Here is an 11,885-nt window from a genome sequence, read left to right as displayed (position 1 = left end):
TATGCAAATGTCATGTGGCGTGTTCCCGGCCGACCAATTAGCCATCACCAGCCGTAACGTTATGCAAATCTGTGATTCCCAAGCCATAGTCTTATGCAAATCATGCCGTGTGGCGTAATTGTCTGCTAACCAATCAGTGGCTGTCCTTTCAAAAAGCCAACGGCCACTTTCAACCATCTGTCGATGACCGTTACGACTAAAAAATACTTCGCTAGGTCTTAAGCTTAGTTCACACTGGCGAATAGCGAATGCGAAAAGCGAAAAGCGATTTTTATTCGCTTAGCGAAATTGACCCTACAACCAAAAGCGAAAAGCGGATTGCGAATTTTAAGCAGCCAATCATTTGCAAGCAAGTGAAACGTCATCTCGAAAAACAAAATGGCTGCTTCCGATATCTTGTTGTTAACCACGTTTGTTTATTTATTGAGAGAAAAAGATACTAAAAAAAGAAAGCGATGTTGGGTGAAAGATATTTTAAAAGACCGAGAATTACATGGTTACCATGCTAATTTGGTGCGAGAGATGAGACTAAATGACAAAGAGAATTTTTTTAGGTAGGACTGTTTATACTAATTTTTATTCTCTTTAGTAACAAAATATATGACTAACAAAAAATTTATTATAACACGTTTTAGGTTTTTTAGAATGACCAAAGAATTATTCGACGAATTGCTCTGTAGAGTAGGGCCATTGATACGTAAAAAAGACACGAATTTTCGTAAGGCCATATCTCCGAGAGAACGTTTAGAAGTCACATTAAGGTATGGAATTTTGAGTTTATTACACGATATTTACTATTAATCGATTGAAATAAAACAAATTTGTGATTTTATATCGATAAGCAAGCAAGCATACGTGTCTCTAATATAGTTCTACTTTGTTTAAAATTTATTTTTTGCCACCAACATAAGTTTAAAATATTTTGATCCATTGATTCAGAGAATAATTTTTACGATTAGATATAAGAAATTAAATAAGGAAATCCGTAAAAAATAGTTCAAAAGTGGATTTAAACATAAAATTGATATTTAAAACTTATATGTTTATAGTTATATTTTAAATTAAATAAGACCTAATTTGGATATCTCGTTTTATATCCATATTGAAAATTTTTATATACAGTAGAGCGTCGATTTTCCGAAGCCCAATCATCCGAAAAAATTCCAGTGGGCAAATTTAAATTTTCGCCAGTGCTGTGGCGCTTCAATCTTTGCCTGTCTTGGGCTACTCAAATATTTTATGTTTTTGATACTAAATTAACATCTGAAGTATAATTTTTTATTGTTTTTATANCTCTCATTTCAAGAAGTAACTAAGAAATGATATCAAGAAAATAAGTTATTTCCATATCAGAAATTATTGTTAACATAAATTAGATCCTTAAAAATACTATTTTGTATCCTTAAAAATTGTATTTACCGGTAGTATTTTCAGTATTTATAATGTGTATATTTTCATCAAGTACAGAAGAAATCGGGAATAAAATTACACTTTGACAAGGATTATTTCATAAATACAATGCAATAATATATCGTATAAGCAACCATATTTCTTTTCAATTATAAAGAAAGATTTTTTGATAAATATATGGTTTATATATTAATTAACGCTGTATTATATGGGAATTTTTCATATACAGTATAACTAAATGTTGTATTTAATTAATTTAATGTTTGTACAATTTTTTTAACCCCTCGGCACGCGCATGCTCCGTCAAATAGAAATTACGCACGCTCGATAAATTAGGCACCAATTTAAAAAATCTATATATATATATATAAAAATGGACGTGTATGTCCCTATATTTCACTTTTCCGCAAAAACTACACATCACACATGAATGGTGTTTGTATGTGGTAGTAGCCCCAAGTCTCCATTCGTGCATAGGGGTGGTACCCTTATAGCTATCGAGACGCCTCGATAGCTATAAGGGTGCGGGAGATATGAGGCTGAAAGTGGTTGAAAGTGGCTTTCTATTTCGAATGTTTTGTTCGAATTTGTTAGAACTAAATTCGAACATAAAACTCGAATATTGGTTTGATTATAGAACAATTGTAAACGTTCTAGAAACGCTAAAAATAGTTCGTTTGACTTGACGTGAACAAGAGACGTCCAGAAATAGAATCGGGACCAGGTCTCTAATTAGTCTGGAAACGGGGAACCTAATTCTTGCATTTGTGAAAACGAGCAATATTGGCTATAATGTAATTATCTTAATCTTAACTATCGTTACTTTTTAAAAACCCAGCGAAGCGGGTCCTTGCAGCTACTTAATTAATAAAAATTTAGCGTCGAAAAACGGGTATTTTTACTTTAATCCAGTTCTATGATAAGTTTGTAGTCGAATTTAGTCAAAAAATTTTAATTTTGTTATAATTTTGTTGATGATTTTAATTTTTTAATATTAGAAGGTAATTAGCATAAATTATAAAGTGTTGTGTTTCATCTTCACTCCCGTTCAAGTTTATTGTCCTAGACTCGCGCTGATGTTTGTTTTTACTTCTACTAGTATTTCTGCTTTTATTTCACCCTTGTCCGTTTTGGTTACAGACGATGGGGAGATGGGCATCACGTGATCGCTTACCTCACTTTTTACCACAGAAATTACCTTACCTTGAAAGCTTTATTTTTTTTCTCGATTTTAGTTATTACTAACTATATTTTTTCGATGGATTCTTATGTTTATGTGTTTTTCAAAGATGCAGATATTTTTTTTTATTAAATTTTACGCATTTATGTTTTTTTCTTCGATTTTTATATGTAAAACATAAGAAAATTAAAAATTTAATTAAATGTTATCAGGAATGCTAAACTATAAGAACGATGTGTTTTACAGTACTATGGCGAACAGATATAGTCAATTAGTTTGTAAACATATTTATTATTTAAATTTTTATACATTATTTATCTTGATGCAATGCGACGCGCTCAGAATCAATTAATTACCATCACGCGTTATTTAAGATGGCGGCGAGACTCGATTCAATTCCTTTTTTATTTCAGATGTAAATTAGAGTGTGTTATTTTAATATAATTATAGACATAGTGCATGTTTATTATAATTAATAAATTTATATAGAAATAATATATATTACTGACTGTATTTTAAAAATAAAACACAGAACAAAAATATAATAGAGAAAAAATATATTTATATTGGTACAATACTAAAATGTTCTACATCTTTTCTACTTTGAATACAAGATTTATATAAATAATAATTAAGATGAACAGAATAAATTGGTAATGCAAAAAATTATATTATATATTATTCATTCATTCATTCATTCATTCATTCATGAACAACTTTTATTGATATATATATATATATCAATAAAAGTTGTTCATTTGTTGAATACTGCATCGAAAAGGTCTTGTCTGCTAAATCAGTGAAAGCAACCTCTTATGCCTAACTCAGTAAATTAAAAATAATTTTTTACACATACTGTTTATAATTCTTTCAATACAAGATGTAAATAAATCTTTAGCATTTTATAATGTAAAATGTATAAACGAACAATAATAATGAATAATATGTAAATGTATAAATATATATATATATATATCTATAAATGTTGTTCATTTGTCAGATACTGTATTCAAATGGTCCTGTTTGCAAGTCCATGAAAGCAACCTCTTATGCCTAACTCAGAAAATAAAAAAAATACAGAAAAATAGGTAATATAAAAAATGAATACGTTCATATAGTGTTAACTTTCTAATTCTATTGTACTTTCTGAACTTTCTATACATGACTTACATAGAGTATGTGAGTGCTCACCACAAATGTATTTATTACATCGAAAGCACCGATTTGTCGTTTTCCTGCCCTTTTTATAACTGCAATCAGAACAAAATGATTGCTTCCGTGATGTTGATGCTGCTGATGTTGTTTCCGATGTTTCATGTTGCAACTTAGAGAATTTAAGGGCTGCCGTCCTAATGTTTCTTGGTAAAGTTTCTTTTTGTGCACGTAATTTTAATTGCAGAGTCATTAGTTCAATCGATAGCAGTTTCATGAAGTGTCTTCTGCATTGGTTTTGTGGAAGTTTATTGTTTAGATAATAAATGACATGGGAATTTATGGCCAAAATATTTAGCAAACTATAAAAAAATAACAAGGGGCCAGCGTCAGCAGTATCTTGAGCAATTATAACGTGACGCCAGTTCATCAACAACGTCCACACCTCCCTTTGTAAGATTGTAAAACGTTACGATTTTGGGTTTGTTTTTTTCGTGGGTTGAAGGAGCAATGTTATTGTTGTGATGAAAAGTTGACAGTAAGAGAGTTACTCTATTTTTTTTGGGAGAGTATGATACTAAAGTACACTTTTATTGGAATCCAAAGATGCTACTGAATACAGTTCTGTTTCTTGAACTGATGAACTCTGACGGTATTTCTCTTTTATTTTTTTTTAAAGTACCGACTGACATCAGCTTAATATCTAATAGTTTTAATGCAAGTTCGTAACTTGTAAACCAATTATCAAATGTTATATTCCTTCCAGAGCCTGCTACGGGTTTACATAATCTTAACACAACATCTTTAGGAGAATTACTTATAAAATATTGGCCCTGCAATTGCACTCCCGCATATACTTCTAAGTTGCTACTATAAAAAGTCCTTGAATCTGTCAAGGCAAAAATTTTTATCCCATATTTTGACGGCTTGCTTGGAATGTATTGCCGTAATTGGCATCTGCCCCTAAATGCCTCCAACATCTTGTCTATAGTTAAATATTCCGATGGGCAATAATTCTTTTGACAATTAGTAACAAATTTCTCAAAAATATCTCGCACCGCAGCGAGTTTGTCAGTATTATGGCAGTCATTTCTAGTTGTTTTATCGTCAAATCTTAATGCTCTTATTAAAAAATTAAATCTTTTCTCCGACATCACAGGCTTAATAATTTCTATTCCGAAACCATCAGAGGTCCAAATATCTCTAACATTTACTTTATTTAATTTCATCACCGCACATGCAAACAATATTCCTATAAAAGCTTTTACTTCACAAACATTTGTTGAGATTGCATCCTGCTCTCGGCTAAATTTTTCTTTTATTATCTCCATATACTTATTTGTATTTTCGACAATATGATTTAATATATCGTCATCAAAAAAATAACTTCCAGCATTCTGAAGGTGTTTTGACAAACTTCGCTATTCCATTTGGGCCAGGCAAATGAGTTATAATATTTTCCTTTCCTCTCCTCTGAGATTGAAAGGGCATTTTCTTATTCCACCTAGTTACACGGTCTTTACCCATAAAAAATGAACCAGAAGTACTAACCTCGTCTAGGTCTGAACAAGATTGTTCAGACTCAGAGTCTGATCCTCGCTGCTCCAAAATATCATCCTCTTCCTCTGAAGAAAAAAAATTATCATCATCTTCAATCATCTCTGCTATCTCTGAAGATGATAGCAAATAAAAATCTGTTTTATCCATAGTGCTGTTTTAACACAATTGTAAAAAAGAAGAACTATACTCAAATCAACAACAGCAAAAAGAAAAATGAGCAAATGTGAGAAAACTGCACTTATATAGTATCAAAGAGTAAAAAGTCACATGACAGAGAAGGGAGCATGCCAAAATTTACCAAATATGGAAATATATAACTAGTGTTCCTTATTTGGTAAATTTTTTGTAGTCTCCCTTCTCTGTCACATGACTTAATAATTATTGCCCTAGACCAGAGGTTGGCAGTTTGTCAAGTGAGAAGAGCCAAATTGTTATAAAAACAGAATAACAAAAGCACCAGAGAGCTGCATATTAATTTAAATGTGCGAAATACGACACACGACAGGGATGCCTCTAGTGAATGTTTTTGGCATAATGTTACATGGATGGACGGACACGCATTCAATGCGTTATATATATAGATATGCTTCAAATGCTACCACTCTTATGCACCTCATATTGAACAATGCAAGTGTGGTCATGTGCAGACGGCATACGAGTCGAAGTTTGTTCGATGGCTCTATCTCATAAACACATAAGTTATAAGGCTGCAGTGAAATGAGGTAAGGTGAAATTGGAGTTTATGTCCGAAGAGCCGCAAACGTATATGCAAAGAGCTGCATGTGGCTCGCAAGCCGCTAATTCCGACCCCTGCCCTAGACCAAGCGTAACCTTGTTTGGTTATCACTGTTTTAATTAAAACGAATAACTTCAAATAAATACAATTTGACAGGAGAATAATTTATTTTTTTCTAATTCGTAGTTTTCTATCATCTTACGAAGTTTTATGACAATACTTAAATCCATAAAGGTTAATGTCCAGATACGTGGACCGTCATGGCGGCACTTCCTGTTTCAGCCTCGAAACCAGACGATTTGCAGACGACGTGTCACGTGACGACGCGAGCGAACGGCGGCGGCTGTCATGGCGCCTCATCGCTGATTCCAGCAAAGAAAAGGAAACAGTAGGGACGCACGTTCTAACCTAACCTAANGAGAATAATTTATTTTTTTCTAATTCGTAGTTTTCTATCATCTTACGAAGTTTTATGACAATACTTAAATAAATAAAAATATTATTAATCGTAATTATTATTATTATTTTACCTGTCATTAGGTGTTTTTACAGCAAAAATTGAAAATTTTAAAACATTCCACTTCTAGTTTCATCTGAAGACAGGTAATAAAGTTATATCATTTATTTAAAAGTCTATTTAGAACAATAATACACATTTGAAAAGATGGCAAAAAAAAAAAAACGCTCGTAAAATTCATATGAGCTATGTGAATTAAACTAACAGCAATAAAAGAACATTCCAATTCATGAAAGCAAAAATATATAGAGAAAAAATGTATTTTATAAACTATTGATTTGGTCCAAGCTTGACCGAAGTATATCAAGCTGAGACAAAAAAAAACTATAGCCGGCTTACAAAAAATATTTCTTTATTCAACACGGGTTTCGCGTTCTACAACTGAGGGCTCATATGAACTCTCAACAAAACCTAAGTCACAATACCACGTGTCCGAATACAATACACCTAACCCCTTCACTCTCCTTCCTCCCTTTTCTGCGGTTATTTTAGCGCACACAGGCCAGACCCGTTACATTAACACGCGAAGAACAAAATATTTTTAACAATCTACTCACTAGAGGAAATCTGGCACTTGAAACAAAAACGGTCAGGACCCTTAGTCTCGAGTTTTTCGTGTAACAACTCCCAACGTGTTGAAGGTGTCACGTGGTACCATCTCACACTCTGACGTCAAATTAGTAGTCTCGAGTTCTAACTCACGTGCTTTCCCATCTCACCATGCGAGTTGCTACTCACGTTGAGTCGAGCATGTGAGATCGCTACACGAAAGTGAAAATGGCTGACGGATACGTAATTCTTATGGTTATCGAAGAGTTAGAAAGAGCCGAAAGACGTTGTTTGAGAAGACAACGAATTTTTCGACCACGAGTAGATGACATTTATTTTCGTGTCAAGTCAATAATAATAAAAAAAATTTAATTCATAATTGATAAAATTATACAGCAAATTTTTCCAGAAATAAAAAGAAGTATCTAATTAATTGAAAAAGAGTATTAATTAAAATGATAGTAAATTATATGTATAAATTATTAAAAGCGTAGACACTAGGCCTATATTAAGATTATTAATCAGAAGTGTTAAGTTATAATTAATAAATAATCTTAATAGACAAAACAATTTAAGAAATAGATCGAGGAAGAAAATTGTATGAAGAAAGGATTAAATTAAAATACTTTTTCCATTACACAACGGATTTTTTAGCTCCAACACACGCAATTAATTTTTCAACTAATTCTTTCCATAAAGTGAATTGTATTTCTTGTAAATTTGTTGTCGAATTTTTCACTGTTAATTTTCTTATTATTTTTTACATATGTTACTAATATTTATTTTTGTTCTTCACTTATTTTTTAAAATAAAACATTAGAGGTTTTCATTTTGTTTCTGCGTACTATATTGCTATAAGACAACTTTTAACTGTAGCACGTGTAAAGTAATTCACGTTGATTTGTTTACAACTTGTTACACTCAAGTTGATTGGTCGAATCAGTATAGTCGCAAACCCAGATGCATTGTAAATAATCTCATTGTGCTACACGACACACGGAACCAAGTGAGTATGACGTATTTCCGCTCGCCTTTCGAGTTCGCTCGAAAGGTCTTAACTCGAGACTACCGATTATGTGAGTCATAGTAACACGAGTGAGTTCGATGACGTCAGTTCGAGTACAACACGAAAAACTCGAAGACTAAGGACCCAGGTATTAAACCAAAGTGTGACCATAGGGTCGGTATCTCTTTGATACCTTGTCAGGACGACACCACTGTATCCTTAGGTCGATACAGAGACCGTAAGTTTGCGCGAGCGGTTAGGTATGAGGTTTGGTCCCGGAATGGAGAAACTGAGAGATAAACAGAAGAAACTGCACTCCAGAAGTTTCTACATAAAACTCCGTTTATTTATAATCTGAATTAGGTTTACATCAGCAATTAAAATGTGAACATAAGCTACATGAGTCGGGTTCAGGCATTATCAAATTTTACTTCAATTTAACGACCGGGTGTGCGTTTTGTTTACGTGGAGAGAGAGAACTTACAATAGTGCGCGAGCAGGATAAATACCTTAGGTTAAATAGGAGATCAAGTCCGGCACAAAAGGTCCAACAGTCCTTTCAGGTGAACAGTTCTTTTCAGGTGAGTAGAAAAATGTCAGTTGAGGTCTTCTAGTCTTGTAGGCGAGGAGGATGTGGATTGGCGTTCAGGAATTTCGGAGGTAGACGATCGGCGCGCACACACAGACAGCAATAATACTAATAATACCTTCTGTGAGGGCCTTCCCTTTTTATATCAAGTCCTCTTTTCCGGGCCTTTCTCCGATTTCGTCAGCGATGACGATCTTCTTGGTCCAATGAGATGACGGGTGACACAATCGTGACACAGAGATGTACTCATCTCAACAAGGAACCCAACTCATGGGAATCGAGTTTTTTATCGATTTTATTTTTCCCTTTTCCCTTTTAATTATCTTTTTTCTCGTTCCGTCTTTATAAAGTTTATTAAAAATTAAAATTTTAAGTTTATAACACGAAATTTCTGATCCTCACAAAAGTCTCTTCCTTTTCGGGAAATATATGTTCCCGTCGATGCGTCGGGTAATATAGCTTCGTATTGTGTAAAGTTCACTCGGTCCTTTCTGCGTACTGCACGGATGCACTTCGATTCCCTCTCCTTCTACTCGATAGTCTCTCCTTCTCTCAATGGCGTTGCATGACTTTCATGATCGACAATCTCTCACAGACGACAAGGAACCTATACCAAAAACTCCCCTACGTTACAGGCGTATCTGCTATATATACCCTTGGGTGTTCAAACCCACCTTGGGTGTCCAAACTCTTCGGTGGCCAATCACAAAGGTCCGGGTTCAACAAAGGGTAGGGGTCGAGAATAAGGGGTACACGTGCCTTACAAACACAAAGAAGAACAAAAACAAAAGAACGACACAATTGAAAGAAGTAAAACTTAAACCTAGTACAATTGTAATAACTATGCAAAACATATCAAAATACAATATTAAGAATAACAGTCAGTTGCGGAGCACTACACTATCCTCGATTTCTACGTTTTCTCTACTATCTAACAGTATAAAATACTTGTTGGTGTAAAAAATGAAATTTTTATTTATATTTTCTGTAATTTGATTTGTAAATGAAAAACTAAACTTATAAAATATCAACTAACTATAAATAATTTTAACTTTCATTAATATCAGATTAGATTTTTTAAATTTCATGGGATTGTATTGTTTTTCAACTTCAGAGTAGTAAAGTTTGTTTATTTTTTCTAGCGAAAATAATAGACTTGCTACTCCTCCACTACGAAAAACAACAAACTGCTAATCGCTTTATTACTTTATTTTCAAAAATTCCCCTTTCTGTCAGCTGAGAGTCAATGGCTAAAAGTTGTTTACTTCCACTCAGGGAAATGTGATAATGTCATAAAACTTTATAAAATGATTTAAAAACATCAATGGAAAAATTCAATTATTTCCAGTCAAATTTCAGTTTTCTAAAGTAATTCGCTTTAAAATAACGCGATTATAAGCGAAGAAGCGTGCGTGCTGCCGCTGCGGCTATTTTTAATAACAGCGACTGGCGGGAAATTTGAAAATTGAAATCCGAGATCACGCGTGCCATAGTGCCGATTCGGCACCAATAATAAAATAAAAATAATGAAACGTTTTAAGCAAAAACTAAATTGCGCATTGTAAAATTCAAGAAAAGTTAGACAGGTAATAATTTTTTCAGATTTTTCACACAATTAGAATTTTTACACTAACTAATTAAAAATCAATTGGTGCTTAATCGGCACTACGCACGTGCCGACAGGTTAAAACTGTTAAATCTGTTCTGTAGATAATTGAAAGTCTTTTCTCAGTCTTCTCCACTCTTTTGGAACTGAGACAATTGACTGAAAAAACAACATGCAAAAAAAGAATTGAAATGGGAAATTCCACAAAGTGGAATGGTAATTCTATTTAATAACAGACTCACAACAACCTTTAAGTGACCAGTAAAATATTTAATTGAAAAAACAAACGTTTTCGACTGTATTTTTCGGTCTTCTTCAGGTTAAATGTTCCGAGATTCGAAGATCCGTTGTGCATAAATATTTAAAATTTAAAATTTTAAAATTTGGAACATATCCAAATTTGCGTATTAGTCATTAGACAACTAGAACAAAGAATCGTACCTATGTTTATTTCTAACATATTGATTTATAAAAGGTACGTTGATGACATCTTTATTATGTGGAATGCTAAGCCCGATAAAATAACTTCATGGATGCAACGAATAATAACCCGTATGGCCTCTGCATCAGATTAGACCAAATAAGCACTTCAAATGCTACCTTTCTTGATATCAACATACAATTAGATGGTGACAGGATAACAACCAAGGTCTATTACAAGCCATGCTACACACCTCTATTCATTCCTGCCAATTCTGATGACCCCTTATCGTACAAGGTAGCGGCATTTCGGGCACTAACCAAAAGAACGTTTACACACAACTCAAAATTTGACGACACAGTGGCAGAATTACAACGCATCCAGAACATAGCTACACGACACGGGTATGGGAGAAGACTAATTCATAACCTTGCAATTGCCTATTTATCCCAAGTACATAATAACGATAACTCAGGCATGAACAACAATAATAATTCTCAGTCTTTGGCTGTTGTTGAATATAACCACCATCTTGACCCAATTTACAGGGAAATTGCTGCATGTACAAACAACAGAATTGCATATAAGAGGCGTAGTACTGTTTATGACATCCTGCGCAACTGCAAAAACAACATAGACAAAAGGTTGGCTCCAGGGGTATACTCTGTCCCATTAAGGGACCATAGATTTCAGAGGGACCTTGTGTATATTGGCTCCACGATATGTTCTCTAGATAAGCATTTATATGAACACAAATATGATATTGATCATAACAAAAGCACCACTGCCCTATCTACTTATGCTTCGACCCCTGGCATAAGAGCCAACTTGCATAACGCACAAATCATTAAACTATCACACTGAAGGGAACACATACGAATGCTAGAAACTCTGGAAATATATAAAGCGGGTTTACACAATAACTGCATCAACTATAAGGATGCGATTAATATTTCCACAGCTTGGAAGTGTTTATGAAGGGGAAGACCCCCACAACTCCATTTAATATGTCGTTCCACCGTTTCATATGTGTGTAAAATATTTATATATATATACAGTAGACCCCCCTATAATGCTTAGATACGTTCCGTGTTAATCAAATTTTACGTTGTAGGAATGATTAAATACATGAGCCAATTGCAGCCCGATGGGTGTGAAG

The 11,885-nt window shown here is 33.6% G+C and overlaps 1 protein-coding gene across 1 annotated transcript; it reads right to left on the bottom strand.

Annotated features, from left to right (window-relative positions):
- Positions 1-3,611: 3,611 nt before the first annotated feature.
- Positions 3,612-5,561, bottom strand: LOC111632961. The gene has a single exon (XM_023377481.1). The coding sequence runs from the start codon at positions 5,071-5,073 to the stop codon at positions 4,333-4,335; it is 741 nt and encodes a 246-aa protein (XP_023233249.1). The 5' UTR covers positions 5,074-5,561; the 3' UTR covers positions 3,612-4,332.
- Positions 5,562-11,885: the final 6,324 nt, after the last annotated feature.

The sequence above is a fragment of the Centruroides sculpturatus genome, unplaced genomic scaffold (genome assembly GCF_000671375.1).
Source record: "Centruroides sculpturatus isolate CEXI.00-Female unplaced genomic scaffold, Cexi_2.0 scaffold814, whole genome shotgun sequence".
NCBI lineage: Eukaryota > Metazoa > Arthropoda > Arachnida > Scorpiones > Buthidae > Centruroides > Centruroides sculpturatus.
The sequence above is the reverse complement of the archived record's forward strand: the minus strand, read 5'-3'. Positions and strand labels throughout refer to the sequence as shown.